The sequence below is a fragment of the Pollicipes pollicipes genome, unplaced genomic scaffold, assembly GCF_011947565.3.
Source record: "Pollicipes pollicipes isolate AB1234 unplaced genomic scaffold, Ppol_2.1 Scaffold_2555;HRSCAF=2994_pilon_pilon_pilon, whole genome shotgun sequence".
NCBI lineage: Eukaryota > Metazoa > Arthropoda > Thecostraca > Pollicipedomorpha > Pollicipedidae > Pollicipes > Pollicipes pollicipes.
The window spans coordinates 10738540-10763916 of record NW_023596136.1 but is presented as its reverse complement, the minus strand read 5'-3'; the positions used below and the strand labels follow the sequence as shown (position 1 = coordinate 10763916).

Genomic DNA, 25377 nt, shown 5'->3' with positions numbered 1-25377 from the left:
ACGGCGGCTCACGCCGCCCATCTGGTGCCCAGTATTCGCCCTCTGTTGCCACGACGCTGCGCGACGCTTTACGCCACTGACATTCCTCGTCTGCGGACCGGCAGCCGAGCGGGCACATGTACTACTCGGCCGGCCTGCTGAGCGAGCTGGACCGACACCCGTCGGCTGGCGCGGCGGCGCCCGGACCCGGCGCCGCCGCCCGACCCGACGAGGACGCCGACAACGAGGAGGTACGGCACGCTGCGACGCCGCCCATCCGGCCTCGAGCCGAGCTGCAGCGCTGGCGTCGGCGCCTCGTCGGTCGCGGCGTGTTTCACTCTTATAAGAATTGTTGTATGCGAGCTGTGGGCACAAACACGTATAGCGTTGAATTGCGGGTGCCTTGTATAATCTTGCGGCTTTGTTGTCTCTGCAGTTTTTTGCCGTTCGCTATTTGTCTGTTTTTTTGTTTTTGTTTTTCGCAATGCTACGGTTTTTACAAGTCCGATATTGTACAACGCTGTGTTGGACGGCGGTTACCTGCGGCGTGCGCGTGTATGCAGAGTTTCCTGTCGGTGGACGCTGGGTTGGACATGGAGCTCGGAGAACCGGACACCGACAGAGGGCCCCGCTACGGCGCCGCCAAGAAAGCTCGCGGAACCGCCGAAAAGCGCACCAAGAAGGCCATCAAACAGGAGAAGGACACACTCAAGGTGCCGTGCTGTGTGCCGATTGCGGCTGTATTTTTGAATGTCGAGTATGCCGGGGAACTGCTAAGTGCATCAGCGCTGCTGTTCGTCATCCATGACATTATTGGCACAGTTCTAGCTCCCGCAAGTACGTTGTTTGCCGTCATATGCTCCCGCCTCCCACCACGGCACTTGGCATACTTAGCTCACATAAACGCCATGCTCATCTGCTGGCTGTGCTCATGGCCGTGCTGATAGCCATACTTTCGGCTGGGTTGCCTTTTTTACCCTCCACGAGTCGACTGTAGAAGGCATGCCGCTGCTGTCTGCCTGGCAGCGGCCTGGCCGGCGCTGCTGACCATGTCTCTCCGTCCGGCGGCAGGCTCTGGCCACGCAGCGCCGCAAGCTGTGGCTTTACATCAGCAAGAAGGAGATCGGCAAAGTGCAGCGCTCACTGGTCAACGGCCGCAAGGACAAGATGGTCATCCTGAAGCGGCTGGCCACCGGCTGTATGCGCGCCGCTCGTCAGAAGGCCGTCCTGGTACGTCGGGGGAAGGGGGTGAAGGACGAGCTGATGTTAGCGAGTGGGTTCTGCCTCCGCCGTCCGTCAGAAGGCCGTCCTGGTACGTCCGGGTGTGGGCGGGGCACCAGCTGATGTCGGCGGGCAGGGTCTGCCTCCGCCGTCCGCTGGAAGGCCGCACTGGTACGTCCGGGTCGGGACGAGCTGATGTCGGCGGGCCGTGGTGTCAGATAACGTGGCGTGATGCTGACGTCGACGTCGGTGGGTTTGGCCGTCGGTGCGCTGTCCGTTATGCCGATGGACACCATGACTTTACCGCTGGTAATTTGGAATCTGTGGCCAGCACACTGCCACATTTTCGCACGGCCAACCTAGTCAGCCTTGTGGTTTTCGGAGAATAGGTTGGCAGCAAAGAGGTGTATCTGCAAACGCGGTGCTATTTCGTCTGTGTGTGATGCTAATAAGACGCCAAGTGCTGCGGCGCTTATGACCTATTGGTGTATGACTACTGTTTGTGCTGGTTCCAGTCCCAGAAGGCGGAGCGTGACGTACTGGGCCGGATGAAGCGGCTCACCCGGGAGATGCAGACGTACTGGAAACACTACAACCGGGTGGAGAAGGAGACGCGAAAGCGACTGGAGAAGGAAGAGATCGAGCAGAAGAAGATCAGCACCGAAATACTCGAGGTACGGCTGATCCAGTTATCCGTCTTTACATCAGGCTTAAGCTGAAACCCCTAAACGCTTGAGCGCATAAACTCGAGTTTGACGTTATGAGAACCGAGCCGTATTTTGAGCAAGCAGGTGAACTGGCATGTGTACAAAACTAGCTTCCCAGACCAGTTGCAATGCTGCAGTAAGCTACCCGCGACCTGGTACTCTCTTGTGAAGCGTACTGATAGGTGGATACTGATGGAGAGGGGGTCAGAACGTATGTATTGCCGGGTAGTCAGGCCCAGACATGTTCAAGCACAAATTAAAACTGCTCCAGCAATGCCGCAGTAACTGGCTGTTCGCCCCGGAACGACAAAGTGCCGGTAGGCGGCGGCTCCATCCCTGGCCTCGCTCCCGGGCATGTGTTCGGCCGGCGCGGTCTGCAGACGCCACAGTCCGTACGCCGAGCCGGCGCGGTCTGCAGACGCCACAGTCCGTGTGCCGAGCCGGCGCGGTCTGCAGACGCCACAGTCTGTGTGCCGGCGCGGTCTGCAGACGCCACAGTCCGTATGCCGAGCCGGCGCGGTCTGCAGACGCCGCGGTCCCTGTGCTGAGCCGGCGCGGTCTGCAGACGCCACAGTCCGTGTGCCGGGCCGGCGCGGTCTGCAGACGCCGCAGTCTGTGTGCCGGCGCGGTCTGCAGACGCCACAGTTCGTGTGCCGGCGCGGTCTGCAGACGCCACAGTCCGTGTGCCGGCGCGGTCTGCAGACGCCACAGACCGTGTGCCGAGCCGGCGCGGTCTGCAGACGCCACAGACCGTGTGCCGAGCCGGCGCGGTCTGCAGACGCCGCAGTCTGTGTGCCAGCGCGGTCTGCAGACGCCACAGTCCGTGTGCCGGCGCGGTCTGCAGACGCCACAGTCCGTGTGCCGAGCCGGCGCGGTCTGCAGACGCCACAGTCCGTGCGCCGAGCCGGCGCGGTCTGCAGACGCCACAGACCGTGTGCCGAGCCGGCGCGGTCTCTAGACGCCACAGACCGTGTGCCGAGCCGGTGCGGTCTGCAGACGCCACAGTCCGTGTGCCGAGCCGGCGCGGTCTGCAGACGCCACAGTCCGTGTGCCGGCGCGGTCTGCAGACGCCGCAGTCCGTGTGCCGAGCCGGCGCGGTCTCTAGACGCCACAGACCGTGTGCCGAGCCGGTGCGGTCTGCAGACGCCACAGTCCGTGTGCCGAGCCGGCGCGGTCTGCAGACGCCACAGTCCGTGTGCCGGTGCGGTCTGCATACGCCACAGTCCGTGTGCCGGCGCGGTCTGCAGACGCCAAAGTCCGTGTGCCGGCACGGTCTCCAGACGCCTCCGTGTGCCGGCGCGGTCTGCAGACGCCACAGTCCGTGTGCCGGCGTGGTCTGCAGACGCCACAGTCCGTGTGCCGGCGCGGTCTGCAGACGCCACAGTCCGTGTGCCGGCGTGGTCTGCAGACGCCGCAGTCCGTGTGCCGGCGGGGCCTGCAGACGCCACAGTCCGTGTGCCGGCGTGGTCTGCAGACGCCACAGTCCGTGTGCCGGCGCGGTCTGCAGACGCCACAGTCCGTGTGCCGGCGTGGTCTGCAGACGCCGCAGTCCGTGTGCCGGCGGGGTCTGCGGACGCCACAGTCCGTGTGCCGGCGTGGTCTGCAGACGCCACAGTCCTTGTGCCGGCGTGGTCTGCAGACGCCACAGTCCTTGTGCCGGCCGGCCGGTCGTGCCTAGCCGGCGCCTGACATCTCCCCGCCTCCCCGGCAGGCCAAGCGGCAGCAGCGCAAGCTCAACTTCCTGATCACCCAGACGGAGCTGTACGCGCACTTCATGGGCCCGAAGGCGGCCGGCCGGCGCGAGGAGGCCATTCTGGGACATCTGGACGAGGCGGCCGCCGACGCGCGCATCGCCAGCATTGACGACTACGACAGGTGGGGGGCGGGCGGCGCCCCCGGCCGGGCGGCGCAGGCCTGGGTGGTGGTGCATGGCGCCGGACGCACCCGCCGCACAACCGTCGGCATGTTGGAAGCGTGGGGAAGTGCTTCAGGAATTGGCGCGGGTGTTGTCAGGATGTGAAGTGATATTGGCCCTTCTCTCTTGCTGAGCCAATTAGCGGTGGTTCAGCGCATTATCTCAGCAAGCGTCAAACCACCTGGGGTGCCGCGTGTGATACGTGGCTTCGTGTGACGAGACCCCATCGCGTGGTGACCTCGTGGTCCTGCCCCGGCAGTGAGGCGGCCAAGACTCTGGCGCTGGAGAACGCGCGCGCTGCCGTGGAGCGCAGCCGGCAACACATGGGGCTGTTCGACCGGAGCTCGGGCCATGCCGTCGCCGCCGCCGCCGCCCCCGATGAGGCGGCCCTGCGGCTGGATCAGCCGGAGGCGGCCCGCGAGTACCCGCAGCCGGCCCTCTTCCAGGGCGTGCTCAAGACGTACCAGCTTAAGGGCATGAACTGGATCGCCAACCTGTTCGACTCGGTCAGTGCATGACCGGCAGGTCCCGGTGCCGGGGGGCAGGTAGGACAGGCGCAACCAGTTCGTCCACTCGAGTGCTATATAAGCTAGACCACGTCAGTCGTGGGTGAACTTGAACTGAAAGTTCAGGATTCATCGGTACCATCTCAGTCCTTCAATGGTAATGAAGTCGTTGAAGTATTTCAGGGTACCATAACGATTCATGCCCGGAGCAGAAAGATACTCCCTGCTCGGGGTCGGCTGCTAATTACACAGTACGTCTCCCGACACCAACCGTGCGCCGCGTCCCGACAGGGCATTAACGGCATCCTGGCGGACGAGATGGGCCTGGGCAAGACGGTGCAGACGATCGCCTTCCTGGCCCACCTGGCCGAGCACTACGGCATCTGGGGGCCGTTCCTGGTGGTGTCGCCCGCCTCCACGCTGCACAACTGGCAGCAGGAGCTGGCTCGCTTCCTGCCGGCCTTCAAGGTCGTGCCGTACTGGGGCACCACCCAGGTGGGTGGCTGGCGCTCGGTTCCAGGCGGCCGGGCTGTGCGTCGGCTGAGCCGCCTCATGTGGGCTGCACGGGGCTGCATTGCCCACCGGTGCCCGGGGCCCAGTGTGCTCCTGTAGTCAGTCGACTTGTAAGGCGTATCGATGGCGTTTACAGGGAGCTTGATGTTTCGGGACTTTGTTACGATACTTCTGTTCCAGAAGAAATAAGTATGCACTCGTTTCTCAGCTGTAAGTATGCTCTTGTTTCTCAGCTGTAAGTATGCACTTGTTTCTCAGTCGAACTGTATGCCACAGCACAAAATACTGTGTAAAACTAACCCAGATCTCAAGCCTTGTGCCGGCACCGCGTCGTGGCGTCGTGGCGCGTGTTTGCTGCGCTCTGAACGCCAGCTAGCAGCCCAGTGTGGCCGGGGCTGAAGGCTGACCCTCTGTCCGCCGCGTGCCAGGACCGTAAGGTGCTGCGGACCTTCTGGGAGCCGACCAACATGCACACGAAGGAGGCCAGCTTCCACGTGGTGGTGACGTCGTACCAGCTGGTAGTGACCGACATCAAGTACTTCAGCCGCATCGACTGGCAGTGCATGGTGCTGGACGAGGCGCAGGCCATCAAGAGCACCAGCAGGTCAGACTGAGGCGGCGGCCGCCTGCCGTGTGATGCAGCACGGCACACTCAGGCAGATGGGCTGGTCAGCCCACCTGCTGGGGGCTCAGGCAATGAGGGCTGTCGGCGCCCGTCAGGGCTTGCAGACAGCTGAAAGTGGATGCGTCTGTGTGTCAGTCGGTCAGATGTATTACGGGACACCAGTTAGGCAGGGTACTCCCACATTGGCTGGGCCGGCTGGCTCGCTGTTATGGTGAGCTGGGAAGCTGTTATTCGCGGGCTCGGGTCTTCGTTGCTGACCGGTCGCTTCGGGTCCACCGATCCCTCGTTACGTGTCGGCCGGTGTGTTCGGCGCGGCGTGACGCTGCTCCCCCACGCGCAGTCAGCGCTGGAAGATGCTGCTCGGCTTCAAGTGCCGCAACAGGATCCTGCTGACGGGCACGCCCATCCAGAACTCGATGGCCGAGCTGTGGGCGCTGCTGCACTTCATCATGCCGTCCCTGTTCGACTCGCACCGCGAGTTCAACGACTGGTTCAGCCGCGACATCGAGAGTCACGCCGAGAACCGCGCCACCATGGACCAGAGTGAGTGGCGCCGGGCCGGCCTGGTCTGCCCGCCGCGGCGGGCGGACGTCGGTCGGTCCGTGACGGGCCAGCCACCATGCTCTCATTCTGGCCTGCGACCGCTGCTGGTGCCGCCAGCTGGCCTCCGTGGCTTTGTTATGTGACGACGACTGTCTCCGGCGCTGCTGCGGCTGATTTTTCTTCAGCTTGGCGTTTCTGACTGTGTTCTGTAGAATGTTCACAGATTGGTGAGCGTGCGTGCACAGAGGTCTTGTCCTCCAAAGTGGAGTGCCGTGACTACCACGTCATGTTGTGATCTGGCTCTCCGGCGCCCGCCGGACCCTCGGCACGGCCAGTGCGGACAGCGGACCGTCGTTGACGTGCGCTTCTCTGCCGTGCTCTGTCTCAGCTCACCTGGGCCGGCTGCACATGATCCTGAAGCCGTTCATGCTGCGCCGCGTGAAGCGCGACGTCGAGAACGAGCTGACGGACAAGATCGAGATCATGGTCTGTTGTCCGCTCACCATCCGACAGCGGCTCCTCTACCAGGTGAGGTCGGCCGCTCGGGGGCTGACGGACAAGATCGAGATCATGGTCTGTTGTCCGCTCACCATCCGACAGCGGCTCCTCTACCAGGTGAGGTCGGCCGCTCGGGGGCTGACGGACAAGATCGAGATCATGGTCTGTTGTCCGCTCACCATCCGACAGCGGCTCCTCTACCAGGTGAGGTCCGCCGCTCCGGGGCTGGCGGCTGGCAGGTGAGGTCCGCCGCTCCGGGGCTGGCGGCTGGCAGGTGAGGTCCGCCGTTCCGGGGCTGACGGCTGGTAAGTGAGGTCCGCCGCTCGGGGACTGACAACTGGTGAACTTCCAGAGCCGGCACGAGGGCGTTCGGCCGTAGTCTTCCGCTGGTGATCGGCGTTGCGCTCCTGGGTGCGTCGCGACGATGTGGCTTAAAGGTGCATTCCTGCGAGTTGTGTGTTGTAGCCTGAATGTCGCACCTTAGGTGTGAGACCATGGACGGCACCAGACTGGCAGTAAGCTCACTTTCAGCCTGTGGTTTCCAGCCGTCTAGCCTGTCTCTTATTCTGGGGCGATGCCGGATCTGGAGTCGGACTGGCATCCGGCGACGGCCACTAACCCGTGCTCTGCGCTGTCGCTCTGCAGGGTCTGAAGAAGAAGATCAGCATTGACGAGCTGCTGCGGAGCACGCAGGGCGGCGGCCAGCACAGCCAGGTCACCACCAGCCTGCTCAACCTGGTCATGCAGTTCAGGAAGGTCCGTCCGTCCGCTGCCTCGACCCAGCCTCGACTGTGCCGTCTCGGTCATGGGAGATCATCACTCATAGATGTCCAGGACTCGGGAGGCCGTGAGCACCGTTTTCCACTGGCAGTGCGTTGTTGTGGGTCTTGGTGTTGAGACGAATGACCAGCCATGGTGGGAAAATGTGAAGGGATAATGCCGCAATAACGTCTGTCCGGCAGGTGTGTAACCACCCGGAGCTGTTCGAACGGCGCAACGTGTACTCGCCGTTCTTCGTCCGCCTACCGCCGTACCAGCTGCCGCGCCTGCTGTTCCGGGACGGCCTCCTGCACCGGTCAGTCGCTCGCCCCCGCCGGCTGGGAGCCGCCCCGTGCCGCCCGTGTGGTGGTCATTATATGAAACCTGGCGATGAAAGGGCTACTTAGTGATGCCTTAACGCTGCCTTTAATCATGGCCCGTACACGTAATGTTTCTGTTGTGCACTGAGTCATGTAAAAAGTAGGCTGTCTGGACCAATGGACGCTCTCGAAGATGTTGCCAATAAGACCTGCGTACCGCACGCGCTTGTTAGTCGTGGGTGACGCAGGCGTTTCGGTGCGTCCGCTGGAATGTGCTGCCGCTGTGCCGACTTACGTAGTGCACCTGGTCAGGCAGCCGTCACCTGGTCACGTGTGCATTTGGCCGCGGTGCTGCTGGCCGCCACCCCCCGACGTGTCGCAGTCCCGGCCCTGGCTGTGACCAGGCGCTGTGCCACCCCTGCCCGCCCGGTACCTGCCCGTCACGCCCGTCTGACGGGCGGGTACCGGGCCTGAGACGGCTTGACCCGCACGCCGTTGTCATGTCACCGCCACCTGTTGTGGGTCTGCTTGAGCGTCTTTAGTCCCGACCAGGTTCTGCGGCTGCGGCAGCTCTTGATCTCAGATGGCAACTGAGTCGCCTGAGCGTTTCTGTGGGAGGGCAGTCCCTCTGACCCGGGCACCCCCTTCCTGCAGGCACCTCCCGAGTCTCCTGGGTGTCTCCCTGTGAAGGGCGGCGGGGAGTGGCGAGAAAGCAGGTGCCATGACGTGAGCATCTGCTGCCGCAGGTCCTTGCCGAGCCGGCATCATCTGCTGTACAATCGGCTGAGCGTCTTCAGTCCGGAGCACGTGCACCGCAGTTTCGACACCGTCACACTGGCAGATGGTACATCACCGCTCAGTGTGCCGACGGCGGCAGGGAACGCTGGTCTGATGGCCATCGATGGTGCCTCCAGCTGGCTTCGCATGTGGGGCCGCATTCGTTTATCGTTTACATGTGCGCCTGACAGCATACACCAGCTGTACAAACTGAATTTGCCGTCGTTTGTGATGTCATTGCATGATCCAATAGCTCCGTTCCATGTTAATATTTTGTAATGTTCAGCGTGCACCACGTTAAGGCCCGTGCTGTGTTCATGTTTGCCCCGCACAACCCGTGCTCAGGACTGCTCAAGAGATGTCGTGGCATCTGAAGTGGCCGCTGTCGTCTGTGCGCTCGGCTCGGCTGACGGACCCGCCTGACGTCGCGTCGCCCGGCAGGCCAGCAGCGCTGCCGGGGCGGCTTCTCGTTCCTGCGGTTCGTCGATCATTCTGCGGCCGAGTTTTGCTCGCTGGCACACAGCTTGCTGGCCCGCTGGCTGCTGCTGCTGGTGGCGGCGGCGGCTGCCGCGCGGCGGCGCCACCTCCGCCGCGCCGGGCAGGCCGGCGGCGGGGCGGCGGCCAGTCGCGGCCTGGCACGGCACGCACTCATCATCGACGGCCGGTGCTCGGCGCTGGAGCGGCCCTGTCCACTTCTCTTCACCTCCTATACGTCGCGGGTACGGTGGGGTGCCGCTCCCGGCCGGGGCTGCCGGGGGGGGGGGGGGGGGCGGCCGTTCGGTCCTGCGAGTTGGGTTCAGGCGTCGTGTTCGCCTTGGGAGTGGTCCTGAGGTGACTCGGTGCCCTGGCGTGGTGTCCAGTGTACTTAGAGCGGAGGGAATTCACGCAACTAGCTCAGATATACATGCATTGACGGTAACAGCCATGCGGTACTGCGTGTGTGGTTACATGGCTTCCTGGCATTGCCTTTGCGATTCAGGAATACGCTACACAATGTCTGGTACCCTATGCCATGTTGCAATTACTAGTGCTTCCGTGAGGTAGACATACGACCTGTGCTTTTGAAGTGCGAGGCAACTGTGCTTCTGCTCACAGCCCCTTCGTGTTCCGCCACGCGTGAGGCGCAGTTCCTCAGTGACACCGGGACCAGCCGATTGCCGGTGCACCAGTGGCTGGCTCGTGCTTGCCCATGTGGCTGGCCGCTCCGCTGGCGTAAACCTCTCGCCTCTCACCCCGCTGACCGGCGCGCGTGTGTCGGCCAGTTTTACGCGCACGTCACGCACCGGATCGAGTCGCGCTGCGAGACTCTGGACCATCGCATGCTGCGTACGAGGAAGACGGCGGCGGCGGCCGGGCCCGAGGGGCAGCGCGAGCTCGTCACCAGCCTGGTGCCGGTCGAGACGCGACCCGCCGCCGGTGGCAAGCTGCACGTGAGCAGGAGGGGGGCACGCTGGGAGCGGGACGGGAACCGTCTGCCGTCGCCAGCGAGACACCGCACGATGCGATGGAGCTGCGCCTCTCGCTGGGCCTGGATGTGTGAGCTTCAAAGTTGCCCGAGGGCTTTCGATGTCTGCCGATTTCCAGACGGCTGTAGTGTGGATTCTATATAATTTTGCTGTTTTGTTACACCTGTGACTGGTGCGCCATGATTTGATCACGCGAAGGGTGACTGGGACCGGCGCCAGCAAGAGAGGGCGACGCCGTTCCCAGCTACCGCCCCTGTCTGGTGGGGAGCCGGTCCCAGCTGCTGGTGACGCTGCCGCACGCGTCTGGCAGACGGTGGAGCAACGGCTGCAGCTGCTGCCAGAGTTCCCGCACCGGCCGCTGCCGGCCCAGGTGCTGCCGCTGCAGCCCACTGAGCTGCCCGCCTTCCTGCAGCAGACGCCGCGCAAGGTAGGCCGCTCCAGCGGACGTGCGGCAGCCAGCCGAACACCGGATGGGGCCTTGTAAGTGGCGGCGGTGGTCGACCAGGGCCGGCCTGTTCGCTGGACCGGCACACTGCCGGCGGTATCGGGCAGACACTGTAGTGGCTGTCACCCGCGTGTGTGTGCGCGTTTTGGCGTGTGGTGCATAAGTTGAATATTGTGCTGCGCTTCGATTTGTGTTGAAGGACGACATTTTGATTGAGATTCTGCCGGCGCCGCCGAAGGGCCGGCCTGAGCTCCTACTCTGACGCGCCCGGTGATGTGCTGGCAGGCGACGGCCAGCGCCGCCGAGCTGTACTGCTCGGACCGCAGCGCCGCCTGGGCCTGGGCCGACCATCAGCACTGCGGCTCCCTGCTCGCCCGACAGTGCGTTCTGCACGGCTCGCCGGAGGTCAGCAGCGCCGGCCGACCCAGCCGGACACGTGTCCCTGTGTACTGCAGTCGATAGGAGGGGCGACACCTGGAGTCGTCGGCTTGTTGTCATGGTGTGGGTTAGGCAAACACCGCTGGCTGCTACGGATCACGCTCGCTTTGCAATTCCGATCCGAATTCGTCCTCACTTTTTCACATGATTGACTCTGCTTTGAATGACAAATGCTCACATGATTAATGCGGGTATGCGGGATAAACGTTCACATGAATGATTCGGCTGTGCAGGCGAACTATCAGTCGGTTGATGCGGCTGCGCGGGCACCGTAGTCCAATTGTGAGAGTTTGAAGCCTGTTCGAGCAGAGTCCGTTAGCTTGTTCAGTGGCATGCCGTGTTATGCAGGTGGGGCGCCCGGTCGGCCGCTGGCGGGCCCGTCTGTCTGACCCTGTCCTCTCCCCCTCCCCCCTCGCTCTCCACCCGTGTGTGACGCAGAGTGCGGAGCGTGAGCGGCGGCGGCGCTGGTGTCTGGCCCCGCCCGAGCCGGGCGGCCTCAGCGCTGTGCGGCCCCTGCACGGATGGTCTCACCTCATCATACCAGGTCAGCCGCGAGGGACGCGCGCAAACACTGCCCTGGTGCCGGAGGCTCGAGTGCAGCCGCCGACCCAGCTTAAGCCGTCATGTGGGCCGCAGCCGCCCCGGAAGGCTTCTGCTCGTCACAAAAGCGCTTTTAAGAACAAACTGGGAGTCCTGCACTGACGAGGCAGCCTAAGCATACGCAGTGCGGCTCATCACAGCCATGGGAAAGCCCATCACTCAGCGTAACATGTAACTGATCCCTGGCGAACGGCAGCGTGAGGTGGATCTGGCCGGTATGCTGTAACTCGGTCCGAGCGACGGCAGCGTGAGGTGGATCTGGCCGATATGCTGTAACTCGGTCCGAGCGACGGCAGCGTGAGGTGGATCTGGCCGGTATGCTGTAACTCGGTCCGAGCGACGGCAGCGTGAGGTGGATCTGGCCGGTATGCTGTAACTCGGTCCGAGCGACGGCAGCGTGAGGTGGATCTGGCCGGTATGCTGTAACTCGGTCCGAGCGACGGCAGCGTGAGGTGGATCTGGCCGGTATGCTGTAACTCGGTCCGAGCGACGGCAGCGTGAGGTGGATCTGGCCGGTATGCTGTAACTCGGTCCGAGCGACGGCAGCGTGAGGTGGATCTGGCCGGTATGCTGTAACTCGGTCCGAGCGACGGCAGCGTGAGGTGGATCTGGCTGGTGTGCTGTAACTCGGTCCGAGCGACGGCAGCGTGAGGTGGATCTGGCTGGTGTGCTGTAACTCGGTCCGAGCGACGGCAGCGTGAGGTGGATCTGGCTGGTGTGCTGTAACTCGGTCCGAGCGACGGCAGCGTGAGGTGGATCTGGCTGGTGTGCTGTAACTCGGTCCGAGCGACGGCAGCGTGAGGTGGATCTGGCCGGTATGCTGTAACTCGGTCCGAGCGACGGCAGCGTGAGGTGGATCTGGCCGGTATGCTGTAACTCGGTCCGAGCGACGGCAGCGTGAGGTGGATCTGGCCGGTATGCTGTAACTCGGTCCGAGCGACGGCAGCGTGAGGTGGATCTGGCCGGTATGCTGTAACTCGGTCCGAGCGACGGCAGCGTGAGGTGGATCTGGCCGGTGTGCTGTAACTCGGTCCGAGCGACGGCAGCGTGAGGTGGATCTGGCCGGTGTGCTGTAACTCGGTCCGAGCGACGGCAGCGTGAGGTGGATCTGGCCGGTATGCTGTAACTCGGTCCGAGCGACGGCAGCGTGAGGTGGATCTGGCCGGTATGCTGTAACTCGGTCCGAGCGACGGCAGCGTGAGGTGGATCTGGCTGGTGTGCTGTAACTCGGTCCGAGCGACGGCAGCGTGAGGTGGATCTGGCCGGTATGCTGTAACTCGGTCCGAGCGACGGCAGCGTGAGGTGGATCTGGCCGGTATGCTGTAACTCGGTCCGAGCGACGGCAGCGTGAGGTGGATCTGGCCGGTATGCTGTAACTCGGTCCGAGCGACGGCAGCGTGAGGTGGATCTGGCCGGTATGCTGTAACTCGGTCCGAGCGACGGCAGCGTGAGGTGGATCTGGCCGGTATGCTGTAACTCGGTCCGAGCGACGGCAGCGTGAGGTGGATCTGGCCGGTATGCTGTAACTCGGTCCGAGCGACGGCAGCGTGAGGTGGATCTGGCCGGTATGCTGTAACTCGGTCCGAGCGACGGCAGCGTGAGGTGGGTCTGGCCGGTATGCTGTAACTCGGTCCGAGCGACGGCAGCGTGAGGTGGATCTGGCTGGTGTGCTGTAACTCGGTCCGAGCGACGGCAGCGTGAGGTGGATCTGGCCGGTATGCTGTAACTCGGTCCGAGCGACGGCAGCGTGAGGTGGATCTGGCCGGTATGCTGTAACTCGGTCCGAGCGACGGCAGCGTGAGGTGGATCTGGCCGATATGCTGTAACTCGGTCCGAGCGACGGCAGCGTGAGGTGGATCTGGCCGGTATGCTGTAACTCGGTCCGAGCGACGGCAGCGTGAGGTGGATCTGGCCGGTATGCTGTAACTCGGTCCGAGCGACGGCAGCGTGAGGTGGATCTGGCTGGTGTGCTGTAACTCGGTCCGAGCGACGGCAGCGTGAGGTGGATCTGGCTGGTATGCTGTAACTCGGTCCGAGCGACGGCAGCGTGAGGTGGATCTGGCCGGTATGCTGTAACCCGCTCAGAGCGACTGACTGACTGTGCGTCGGCCACCAGACAAGCGCACGCTCATCACGGACGCCGGAAAACTGTACGTGCTGGACTCGCTGCTGAAGAAGCTGAAGGACGGCGGCCATCGTGTGCTCATCTACTCGCAAATGACGCGCATGATCGACCTGCTCGAGGTCAGGTCGGGTGGCGGCGCCGTCTGATGACATACGGATCACGTGGGGTGGCCCAGGGCACAGGCTCGCTGGAGCGCTGCTGCCGCCGGGCGGATATACATGCTATCTTGACTTGAAGTATAGGGTTCTGGCAATGGTTGTCTGACATGTAGCATATTGTGAATGATGTCCATGACGGTGTCCGCCTTGGGATGAAAGCATTTCAGCTCTGCTAGCTCGCGGCTTACACTGGCGCACAGCTTGGTTGTTTGTTGGCAACGTGCACACGGTGTACTTGACACCGGACGCCTGTGACTAATCTAGATTCACCCTGGACGCTACTTACACTGGTATGCTCTTCGGCAGGAGTACATGTTCTACCGGCAACACAAGTACACGCGGCTGGACGGCTCGTCCAAGATTCACGAGCGCCGAGACATGGTGGAGGACTTTCAGACCAGGTGCGCGTCTCTGGCTGCGACCTCCGTCGCCTCGGGCCGGGGCGCTGCCGTCGGCGCGCTTCCGCTCGCCACAGCAGGGTCCGGGCTGTCGGGGGGGGGGGGGACCCAGCGACCCCGCCGTGCTCGGATGGCGCTGTGTTCGGCGCAGTGTAGACCCGTTGTGGCTGGCTTTTGGGCCGATGTCTGTGCTGGTTTCATTTTTGCGCTTTCTATGTCTCGGAGACTTGCTGACCGCTCGAGTGTTTGGGCGGTCATGACGTACCCTCTGTTTGTGCCTTTGTGTTCGTGATCTGTTCGTCGGTGAAGCGATGCTGCTGACGCTCCGGCTACGTCGGCCAGGTCGGACATATTCGTCTTTCTGCTGAGCACCCGGGCTGGTGGTCTGGGCATCAACCTGACGGCCGCCGACACGGTACGTCCGCCGCACACGCCGCGCCGGAGGGGCCTGGTCGGCCCGCTGTTCGGGCCGTTTGCCTTTGACTGCGACTCTGCTGTTTGCCGCCGCTCATTTGTGTTGCAACAATCGTTAGGAGAACGGGGCGAGGCGGTTTGCACCTGGGGGCGGGGGGGGGGGGGGCAATTATGCAATTAAGGCTTGAAGTTATTTTATTTGATAATTTTGTCCTTCGTAACACGTAACCCACGTGCAAAATGCCATGCGTCGAGACATTCGATGATGAAATTTGTCGAGCCCATTGGGGTCTTCCCAGCCCTGATCGTATCCACAATTGTGTCAGCGAAGATTCTCTGAATTTGTACAGCACCGTACCTCTTCCGCGTCCGGCCCTGTCAGTTCGCACGTCCCTGCCTGCCTGCCTGCCTGCCTGCCTGACCGTCCGTCCGTCCGTCCGTCCGTCCGTTCTTGTCTGCCTCCCTGACCGCCTCCCTGACCGGCCGGCCGTCCTGGTCTGCCTCCCTGACCGGCCGCCCGTCCCCGTCTGCCTCCCTGACCGACCGTCCGTCCCCGTCTGCCTCCCTGACCGACCGTACATCCCGGATTGTCTCCCTGACCGGCCGTTCGTCCCGGTCTGCCTCCCTGACCGACCGCCCGTCTCGGTCTGCCTCCCTGACCGGCCGTCCATCCCCGTCTGCCTCCCTGACTGGCCGCCCGTCCCCGTCTGTCTCCCTGACCGGCCGCCGCCGCCCGCCAGGTGATCTTCTACGACAGTGACTGGAACCCGACAGTGGACCAACAGGCCATGGACCGCGCCCACCGGCTCGGCCAAACCAAGCAGGTTACTGTCTACCGCCTCATCTGTAAGGGCACCATCGAAGAGCGCATACTGCAGCGGGCCAGGGAGAAGAACGAGGTACGGACGGGTCAGGGGTCCGAGTACGGGGTCAGGTCAGGCCGAGGTAGCGAACGGGTGCCGTTTGGCGGCCACGCGGCTGTCTGAATAACCAACAAACAGGATGGGAGGCTTGGGAGGATCGGCCCCAAGGGAACATTAGGCAGGATCAGGAGCCGAAGAGTGAAATACGGTCAGCCAAGAACAGGACATATTACACGTACATTCGGGAAGCGGCACGAACAACAATATTATAAATGTTACCATGGAGCGTCCGTCTGGAGAGATATTTTGCATGGTTGCACCAGGTGGAGCGACCCGTTACCTTTCTCTCGCCTTTCTCCCCGAGTTTGTTGTTTCCGCCGTGGTAACTTCAGTTACGAGCTGTGCGCCAGCGGAATTGAAGATCGTCTTCCATCGAGTGCCCGCATACAGCTCGACCATAAATTAGCTTATCGCACTGCCCACAGCAGGGATAAGAATAGGGCCGGTTGTACTTTTCGTGGTGCGCGTGGCTCTTGCGGCGATGATTTCATCAGTATTGCTGCTGCTACGGGCTGGATAATGAAGCGTGTTATCTAAGAAACTCAAGTTCAGCAGCATAGTCCTGCCAATTACAATCTCAGCAACTTCATACCCTAAATTTATTTATTTATTTTCACTGGTAGTCATCTTACCTAGCGCAATGTGTGTCAAGCACCTGCTACTGTTTTGTCCTAGTGTTGTCGCCTCTACCGGGCTCCGAGGCAGGAATCATTAGTATCTTGCGCCAGTCTCCGAACCCAGCGGGTTTGTGTTTCGCTCAGATGGTGCTTCTCGACACCGGCCAGTTCTCCTTGAACCCTACTCTCAGAAGGAGGTAGTATTCTGGTCAGCTATGTGTGCGATGAAAGACAGCTGTGGTGTCTGCTCTGAGTGCGGTTCATTTGTTCCCCGCAAGTTTACGTGCTATGACAACGATCATGCGTCCATTTGGCAAGAACCGGCTGTTGTGATTCCCATCTCGGTCGTTTGTGTGAGAATGATTGCGGGAAAACCCAAGTAACGATCACGCTCCGCGAATCGATCGATGCATCATGCACATACCGCTATCATCGTGTGAAAAACGGCGGTGCCTGCTGGGGTACTGGAAGGCGTGTATGCAGCTCGGTGTATGTTCCCACATCATGGTGTTCGTCAGAGTATGGTGAAGCATTATTGGTGCAAATATCCAGTGGACTGGCAGCCGCCACCGGCATGCCAGAGTACGTCATCATACTTCAGACGCCAGAGTGGCGTCGGAGAACCAACTCACATGCCAGAGCATGTCATCATACTTCAGACGCCAGAGTGGCGTCGGAGAACCAACTCACATGCCAGAGCATGTCATCATACTTCAGACGTCAGAGTGGCGTCGGAGAACCAACTCACATGCCAGAGCATGTCATCACACTTCAGACGTCGGAGTGGCGTCGGAGAACAAACTCACTAAACTTTTCAAATAACTTGATACCGCACAACGTGCAGGGCTCTTGCGGTAAATGCTGCTGGGCACTCCTTCGAATCTTGCCTGTGTATAATTTCTTTCTTGTGTCCAGTCGAGATCAACAAGAACAATGGGACGGCAGCGCGGCGGTGCTGTCCGCTCGTTAAAAAGCTGCACACGCCTCGCCGACAAGCTCCGGTCGTCTGGAGCCGGGCGGACACGGAGCGAGGTGGGCGGCCCTCTGTGGTGTGGTGTGGCCGCCCGGATGTGGTTTTGCCGCCCTCTCAGCTTCCAGCATTTACGGACCAATAACAGCGGCCTCTATGTCGCGAGAGCCCCGCGGTACCGAGGCGACTCTGTTCACTATGGGACGCTGCGACGCGTGAGTCTGTGTCCGGAGCGGGGACGGTTTGGTGACGAGTGTACCCGCTGAACCAGCGTGGCGCTGGGAGAACACCGCTGCGACTGCCGCACGCTCGCCGCCGGTGTAGGGCGTAGGGCGGGCAGTGTCCGACCTCCGCGGGCGAGTACACTGCCGGCGTGGGCGCTGCGGCAGAGCTACGGCCGCGACGGGCTGCGGGCGTGTGCTCCTCACTGCGTCTGAACAGCCATACCTGGTGTTCAGACGGGATGCTGCTACGGCCGCGGCGGGCTGCGGGCGTGTGCTCTTCACTGCGTCTCAACAGCCATACCCGGTGTTCAGACTGGGTGTTGTTTGCCGTGGCCCCTGCTAACCAATGTACTGTGCGGTGCATGTCAGGCGATCCTTACTGGGAGAGTGGGGGACGGGTCGGAGGCAGAATGGATGGTGTTTTGGCAATGGCCTTGGCCCATGTACTAAAAGGAAAGCTAACGGTAAATGCGTGCCTGGGGGTTGGAGAAGACACACCTTGATAAGTGATTGGTCAAGTGTTCATGTGCCCGGCAGGAAAACGGGCATACTAACGTTCAAGGAACATACGTGTAATGTGCTGTTTGCCGCACTTCGTTCAGACATATGTGGGGCCATGTTTTTAGTGGCGGTCTGAACCTTGGCGGGCTCCTTCAGCTGTGAGGCGTCTGGGACGCGTGTTGGCTGGCGGATCGCTGGTCACGTGTGCCTCCGGACCAGTCAGTCACGTCTGGCTCCGGACCAGCCGGTCACGTCTGGTTCCGAACCAGCCGGTCACGTCTGGCTCCGGATCAGCCGGTCACGGCTGGCTCCGGATCAGCCGATCACGTCTGGCTCCGGATCAGCCGGTCACGTCTGGCTCCGGATCAGCCGGTCACGGCTGGCTCCGGATCAGCCGATCACGTCTGGCTCCGGATCAGCCGGTCACGTCTGGCTCCGGATCAGCCGGTCACGTCTGGCTCCGGATCAGCCGATCACGGCTGGCTCCGGACCAGCCGGTCACGTCTGGCTTCAGATCAGTGGGTCACGTCTGGCTCCGGACCAGCCGGAATGCTCGCGACCTTAGCGGCAGACCGCCGCCTACGCACGGGTGATGGTGCTCCCAAGGGACGCGCGTGCGTTTCCTGTACCATCTGCTTGTCCGTCGGCGGATCCTGGGTTCTGTCCGTTGCCTTCTGACTGCTTGTCCGTCGTTTGTCGGCCACCGGTCTGCCGTCTACTGGTTACTTGTCGCGGCTGCGGGCTTTCCGTGTGGCCAGCTAATTGTTGCGATTTCCAGCCTACGCCACTGATATCTCGTCCACCTTGCACCATTTATTGTACCTATGGGGCATATGTAGTGCCCCACACATTGTTCCCCGGCGCCAGTCAGTTTGACACCAGGGTGAACTCACCGGATGTGTGAAGCGCGCCGGCAGTCTTACACGCGGGCAGACGTGGGATGATGTGCAGACAATCGGCGGACGCCGTCAGACAATCACGAACGGGCCGTGCCATTGCGTAACAGCGGGAGCATTAGACCAGTTCATGGGCACAAGCCGAACGGTCCATAAACTGCAAGCGTTATCATGGCCGTGTGCTATTCACTTTCTTTCCTTTGCATCTGAAATGAATCAGCCGCTGTGCCAGCAGCCTGGTGCTAACAACTGCGCCGGAGAAAGTGCCGCCGGCCGGCCTGACCTGCACACACCTGCCGCCGGGTCACGGGTCAACCGGCGCGCCGACGTGGGCCGCATGGCGCGTCGTTTCATCACGGGCTATCACAATAAAGCGCCGACGCTGTGCTCTTTGGGCCGCGGGATGAGCGGGGCACATTGTGCCTGCATAATGCCTGGTTGTACGGGGCTCGGTCTGGCCGCTCGTGCGGTCCCCGCGCGGTCTGCTGGCTATCATGCGCCCACCGGTCAGTGAAGGTCGGAGGAGAATACCACTGGTACGGTACCCGCGCGGTGTGTTGGCTTTCGTGTGCCACCGGCACGTGGAGATCGGAGAATACCATTGGTACGGTACCTGCGCGGTCTGTTGGCTATCATGTACACACTGGTACGTGAAGGTCGGAGGAGAATACCACCTGGCACGGTACCTGCGCGGTCTGCTGGCTATCATGTACACGCTGGTACATGAAGGTCGGAGGAGAATACCACTGGTACGGTACCCGCGCGGTCTGCTGGCTATCATGTACTCGCTGGTACGTGAAGGTGGGGAGATGAGGGGGGTCAGTGGGTGCAGGGGAAGGGCGATGTCACAGGGCACGCGTGTCCCAGCTGCGGTGACCTGCTCTGGTCACCGACCTGTTCCCTTCTCGCCCGGACTTTTCCTGCAGCTTCGGCATTCTGGGGTCCTCCGGATCCTGAATGTTGAATACATGACGGATATAAGTTATGTTACTGTTTTTGGAGACATGTTAATACGAGTGGCGTCATGTCCAGTCTGTCAGTATAAGTTTTGCAGAGTCGTTTCTCACCTGTCGACCTTTTTCACCCGAAGGCCACGGGTTACTCGAGTTGCACTGCGCATCAGTTGGTTTTGATTTAAATTTAAGACGACGGAATGCATTCAACGTGATATCTAATATGATGACCAGCTGGGAACAGGCCGAATTGCATGTTGAAGTAGGGTGAGCGTGTTGTGGAACGTCATAGCACGCTGAACTGCGGCAGCGCTGTCCGTTGGCCCGGGGTTACACGTCTTCAGTGGTGGGGGCAGGGCCTTTGCGACAAGGCTAGCAAGCTCACCAACCGGCCTAGCAAGGAGAGTGGTTGCAAAACAATTCCAGCAAATCATTTGATCGGATTCGTTTTACAAGGTTGTTCCTGTATTCGACGGACGCGCCTTTCACGTACCTTTGATTTAAACGGAAGGCCACAGGCCTCATGAAGGTCGCAAACGTCTTCATTTCGTGTCATTCTCCCTCAGAGCATACGTTCATGTGAGGAGGGCTTCCGATTGCGTCGACCAATCATCTTCCCAACTGTAGCACTGCACCGTGCGCTCTGAGTTAAAATGTTACAGGGGTTGAACGTTGTTTTAATGGCACGCGCTAATATTTGCTTAGGGATCCAACATTGCAAAATAGGAGAGAGCAGCAGCAAATGATCCGTGGACTTGGGATGCGGGACTTCTCTTGTATGTAACGTCTTGCCTAGTGATGGATAGGCTATTTGCGTGAGCTCTAGGCGTGTTTAACGGAGTTTTAACGTGCTAAGGAGTCATGCCGTATGTTTAAATGACGGGTACGGCCAGTAATGAACTCTTACTGAGGTGATAGAATAAAGAATAAGTGCTACTCTGGACAGAGGAGTCATGGCTGTCGGCTCGCTAATTCTGGACGAATTGCTGTTGAACTATTTGGAGGTCCCCGCTTGCGGAGCACTTTTGATTTAATTATTTGTCGCTACTAAATATAGACCCGGGGTACCAGTATGAGGCCAAGATTGTGTTCAATGTGAACAAGCCCCGAAATGTGCTTAAATCACAGTAGCTTATCTTTTGAAACTCCGATTTGCCGTGTCTGATGTGCCGTGACACGATCAGGTCGGTCCTGGCATCACTTGATCTGATCCCATCGGAACGTGAGCGACCTGACCTGATCCCAATGGACCTGGCACCACCTGACTTCATCCCATCGGACCTGACTTCACCTGACCCCTCCCCCCCCCCTGGCCCCATCTGACATCTGAAGCCACTCGATCTCCCAGCACCCGACCTGACCTTGTTCGCCCCGACTCCACCTAACCCGCCCGCCCTCACCCGTCCCACCTGACACCGGTCTGACCTCACGTGACCTGACCTGGCCCGCATACCCAGAGGATGGTCATCAGTGGCGGCAACTTCCTTGTTCGCCCCGACTCTACCTAACCCGCCCGCCCTCACCCGTCCCACCTGACACCGGTCTGACGTCACGTGACCTGACCTGACCCGCAGATCCAGAGGATGGTCATCAGCGGCGGCAACTTCCGGCCGGACCAGCTCAAGGCCAAGGAGGTCGTCTCGCTGCTGCTGGACGACGACGTCATCGAGAGGAAATGTAGGTCGCCGTTAGTGTCGACGGCACCGGCTCTGCCGTCTTCCTGTGAACGTCCCAGCGCCTGTCCCTTCTCGTTTCGACTTACACGTTGAGCGTTGGGATATGAGCAGTTGACACTGGCCTGTGCCGTCTGGATGTGAACAGTTGTCACTGGTCTGTGCTGTCTGAATGTGACCAGTTAACACTGGTCTGTGCTGTCTGGATATGAGCATTTAACACTGGTCTGTACTGTCTGGATGTGACCAGTTGACACTGGTCTGTGCCGTCTGGATGTGACCAGTTAACACTGGTCTGTGCTGTCTGGATGTGAGCGGTTGGCACTGGTCTGTACTGTCTGGATGTGACCAGTTGGCACTGGTCTGTGCCGTCTGGATGTGAGCAGTTGTCACTGGCCTGTATCGTCTGGATGTGACCAGTTGGCAATGGTCTGTGCCGTTGAGATAGCCTGTGCGGTGCCGACTGCAGCGGTGTTTGTCGGTCCGCCACCGGTGACGGCAGCGCTGACACCGCCTCCCTCCGCCGTAGACCGGGCCCGGCAGGCCGAAACCCAGGGCGAGCGAAGACGCCGCGCCGACCAGGTCAGTCGACCCGGAGCCCTGGCCAGGGGCCTGGCCCAGGCGACACGGCCTTCTGGCCCGTCCATCCCGGCTCCGGGGTCGGACGCAGGGCCGGGCAGAGCCGGATGGTCTCACGCCGAGCCCCATGGTCTGACACGGCCTGTGACCGAATGCGACGGCCTGGTGCAGTGTCTGAGCAAACCCGATGACCTGATGACGTGTCTGACGGAACGCCAAGGTCGGGTGCAGGTGTCCCACCGGACCTGGTGACCTGGCAGTGTCCGATCGAGGCTAGTGACCTGTGGAGGCGTCTGGCCGAGACTATTGACTTGTGGAGGCGTCTGACCGAGACTAGAGACCTGTGGAGGCGTGTGACCGAGACTAGTGACCTGTGGAGGCGTGTGACCGAGACTAGTGACCTGTGGAGACGTCTGGCCGAGCCTAGTGACCTGTGGAGGCGACAGGCCGAGACTGTTGATCTGTGGAGGCGACTGGCCGAGACTAGTGACCTGTGGAGGCGACTGGCCGAGACCGATGACCTGTGGAGACGTCTGCCCGTCTCCTGATGTGACATGATGGACTCCCTGTCGTGTGATCTGACCGAGCGCCGTGTGGCGCAGGGTGGCGGCGGGGATGAGAAGCGGGCCCGGGCCGATGCGGACGACCTGTCCCAGCTGTCGTCTCCTCTCGGCTCGCGGCCGCCCAGCCGGGCCAGCGAGGTGGGTCTCGTGGCAGCCTGCTGGCCTGAGCGGGCCGCCCTGCCTGGAACCAGCGGCCCGCTGCCAGCCACTCTGTTAGCGTAGGCCATCAGCGTTAGTCAAACTTTTCCTCAGAGGCACCCGCACGGTCAGGACAACCACTAGGCACGCCATTGGCCTTAAGGCGCAATTGTTTGGTACTGGTGTTGTCGCTTGAGAACAATTTCTGGAAACGCTGTGATTATTTAATGTCGAATACCGAATTTTGATGAGGCCGACCTACTCATGTTACGACTGGCGTCGTTGGATTCGTGGTCATTCCTCATATGAATCTATCAAACCCGATCCAAATGAGAGATCCTTGAGGAGTGAGGAATGAGCGGGAGAGATCCATATATCATACACAGACGTACGTCTTGAAAGGGCGTACAATAATACATTTGTGATACACATGTAATGCATATGCATTACACACAGGCATTGCACGACTTGGAATAGCATAGAATACAACCATTGAAAGCGCTATGGTACTGCAATCCGCGTTTCGTATGCTGTAGAAGGCATCGGAATTAATTGCAGGCAAGACAAATCATCGGCAGATGACCAGGACCGATCAGATCACATAGTTAGGCAAGTCTAGCGCTGCATGCAGCATGAAGTAAAGCCGATGAAATGATAATGGAGAAACCTTCGAACCAAGCGAATGGATTATGAATTTTCCGGCGTGCCGAGCAGGCCATTAATCAGTGGGTCCGTCCTGAGGCGCCCTGCTCCGCGTACCAATGGGAGTGCGTTTGTACAGGCCGCGTGGTCCTGTGACCGCAGCGTGAGTGGTGACCGCTTCTTGGTGAGCTGCCGGCAGCTGTCCCTCTCGTGAGCTGTCTCTGGGGAGGGTGGCGTGGTCATGTGACCGCGGCGCGAGTGGTGACCGCTTCCCGGTGAGCTGCCGGCAGTTGTCCGTCTCGCGAGCTGTCTCTGGGGAGGGTGGCGTGGTCACGTGACCACAGCGTGAGTGGCGGCCGCTTCCCGGTGAGCTGCCGGCAGTGGTCCGTCTCGTGAGCTGTCTCTGGGGAGGGTGGCGTGGTCACGCGACCACAGCGCTAGTGGCGACCGCTTCCCGGTGAGCTGCCGGCAGTCGTCCGTCTCGCGAGCTGTCTCTGGGGAGCATGGCGTGGTCACGTGACCGTGGCGTGAGTGGTGACCGCTTCCCGGTGAGCTGCCGGCAGTTGTCCGTCTCGCGAGCTGTCTCTGGGGAGCGTGGCGGGTCCGGCGGCCTGGAGCGCCCGGCAGGCTGACATTTGAACCCCAGCGCTGATTTGTAGGCTGTTAAACAAGCCAGGAGACGTGCTATGCAGTGCATGCGGTCTCACCAACCATTATGACGATAGGGATCGCCGTATTTCACCACCGTGGTTGAACCATTAATTTTCATCATGATAGTATTAAGAAATTAAAAAGATGTTATTATATTTCATCGCTCAGGTTCACGGGTAATCGGCGATTAACTTCTGTGTACAATGTAAATGTGTGTGTGTACAATGTGACGGGTTCTGCGATTTGCGCTTTTCTGTGAGGTTATTGGCCGCTGCAATTAACTTTCCGGGTCGTGTAGGCGCGTTCTTCTGAATCTGTCTGAACCATACCCTTTGCAGCGAACCTGAGCGGGGTATATGGTCCTTCTCTGATTGTGGCCGCTCTTTTGACAGCGCTGGCTGGAGAGTGGCAGTGTGGCCATGCTGGAGGTGTGGCCAGCCTCTGATTGTGGCCGCACTTTTGGCAGCGCTCGCTGGAGAGTGGCAGTGTGGCCGTGCCGGAGGTGTGGCCAGCCTCTGACTGTGGCCGCTCTGTTGACGGCGCTCGTTGGAGAGTGGCAGTGTGGCCATCCCCTGACTGTGGCCGCTCTGTTGACAGCGCTTGCTGGAGAGTGGCAGTGCGGCCGCGCCGGGGGTGTGGCCATGCTGGAGGCGTGGCCAGCCTCTGACTGTGGCCGCACTGTTGACAGCGCTCGCTGGAGAGTGGCAGTGTGGCCGTGCCGGAGGTGTGGCCAGCCTCTGACTGTGGCCGCTCTGTTGACAGCGCTCGCTGGAGAGTGGCAGTGTGGTCGTGCCGGAGGTGTGGCCAGCCTCTGACTGTGGCCGCTCTGTTGACAGCGCTCGCTGGAGAGTGGCAGTGTGGCCGTGCCGGAGGACACCAGCCCGGAGAGCTCGCTCATGGTGGATATGGACATCACGCCACTGCCCTCCCCTGGAGGTAAGTCCCCCCCCCCCCGCGGACAGGTCACCCGGTGTGACTAAAGACGGTGTGACTGTGATTACTACCTCCCGCGGTAGCCGGCTATCCGGGCCTCCTGATAGGGCCCTCTCCACCTGACGTGGACGGAAGGCTCGGTGTGGCTGCGGCCATCATATGGGTCATGCGCCGGTGTCTTGGCTGATGTGCGTATGCCAATTACCCGCTAGCCTGACTTCGAGAGAGCCGACTGAGTCAGCGTGTCTGTCTTCCGCATCGCGGTATTCAACATTTTTGTGTGTGTTTGCGTGTTGTATGTGCCTTTGGATACGTCTGTGCGACAGTATCTGCCTGTTTGTCTCGCTATGTGGCGGGGCTGTTATGCTGTCCGTCAGGGACTCTGCTCCAGCTCGGTGCCGTGTTCGGTGTGCAGCGCTCGGTGTGTCGGCGTCTCTCTCCGTCTCTCTGGCGGCCGTGTGTCTCCGTCTCTAGAGTCGGGTCGCCGTGGCAGTGCCGTGTTCGGTGGGTCGGCGTCTCTCTCCGTCTCTCTGGCGGCCGTGTGTCTCCGTCTCTAGAGTCGGGTCGCCGTGGCAGTGCCGTGTTCGGTGTGTCGGCGTCTCTCTCCGTCTCTCTGGCGGCCGTGTGTGTCCGTCTCTAGAGTCGGTTGGCCGTGACAGTGCCGTGTTCGGTGGGTTGGCGCGTCTCTCTGCGGGCCGTGTGTGGCT

The 25377-nt window shown here is 61.1% G+C and overlaps 1 protein-coding gene across 1 annotated transcript in view; it reads left to right on the top strand.

Moving 5' to 3' along the window:
• Positions 1–210: 210 nt before the first annotated feature.
• Positions 211–25377, top strand: part of LOC119108697 (chromatin-remodeling ATPase INO80) — a 31780-nt gene continuing 6613 nt past the window's right edge. The window contains exons 1-26 of the mRNA XM_037232328.1: positions 211–230; positions 543–692; positions 1051–1209; positions 1716–1874; positions 3619–3782; positions 4082–4328; positions 4620–4823; positions 5270–5445; positions 5807–6009; positions 6398–6537; positions 7153–7263; positions 7470–7582; positions 8333–8430; positions 8805–9082; positions 9626–9793; positions 10140–10256; positions 10560–10679; positions 11151–11256; positions 13429–13556; positions 13902–13996; positions 14336–14408; positions 15148–15306; positions 21066–21168; positions 21694–21746; positions 22346–22444; positions 24574–24673. Coding sequence (XP_037088223.1) covers positions 573–692; positions 1051–1209; positions 1716–1874; positions 3619–3782; positions 4082–4328; positions 4620–4823; positions 5270–5445; positions 5807–6009; positions 6398–6537; positions 7153–7263; positions 7470–7582; positions 8333–8430; positions 8805–9082; positions 9626–9793; positions 10140–10256; positions 10560–10679; positions 11151–11256; positions 13429–13556; positions 13902–13996; positions 14336–14408; positions 15148–15306; positions 21066–21168; positions 21694–21746; positions 22346–22444; positions 24574–24673 — 3493 coding nt within the window. The 5' untranslated portion in view covers positions 211–230; positions 543–572. The remainder of the gene's footprint in view (positions 231–542; positions 693–1050; positions 1210–1715; positions 1875–3618; positions 3783–4081; positions 4329–4619; positions 4824–5269; positions 5446–5806; positions 6010–6397; positions 6538–7152; positions 7264–7469; positions 7583–8332; positions 8431–8804; positions 9083–9625; positions 9794–10139; positions 10257–10559; positions 10680–11150; positions 11257–13428; positions 13557–13901; positions 13997–14335; positions 14409–15147; positions 15307–21065; positions 21169–21693; positions 21747–22345; positions 22445–24573; positions 24674–25377) is intronic.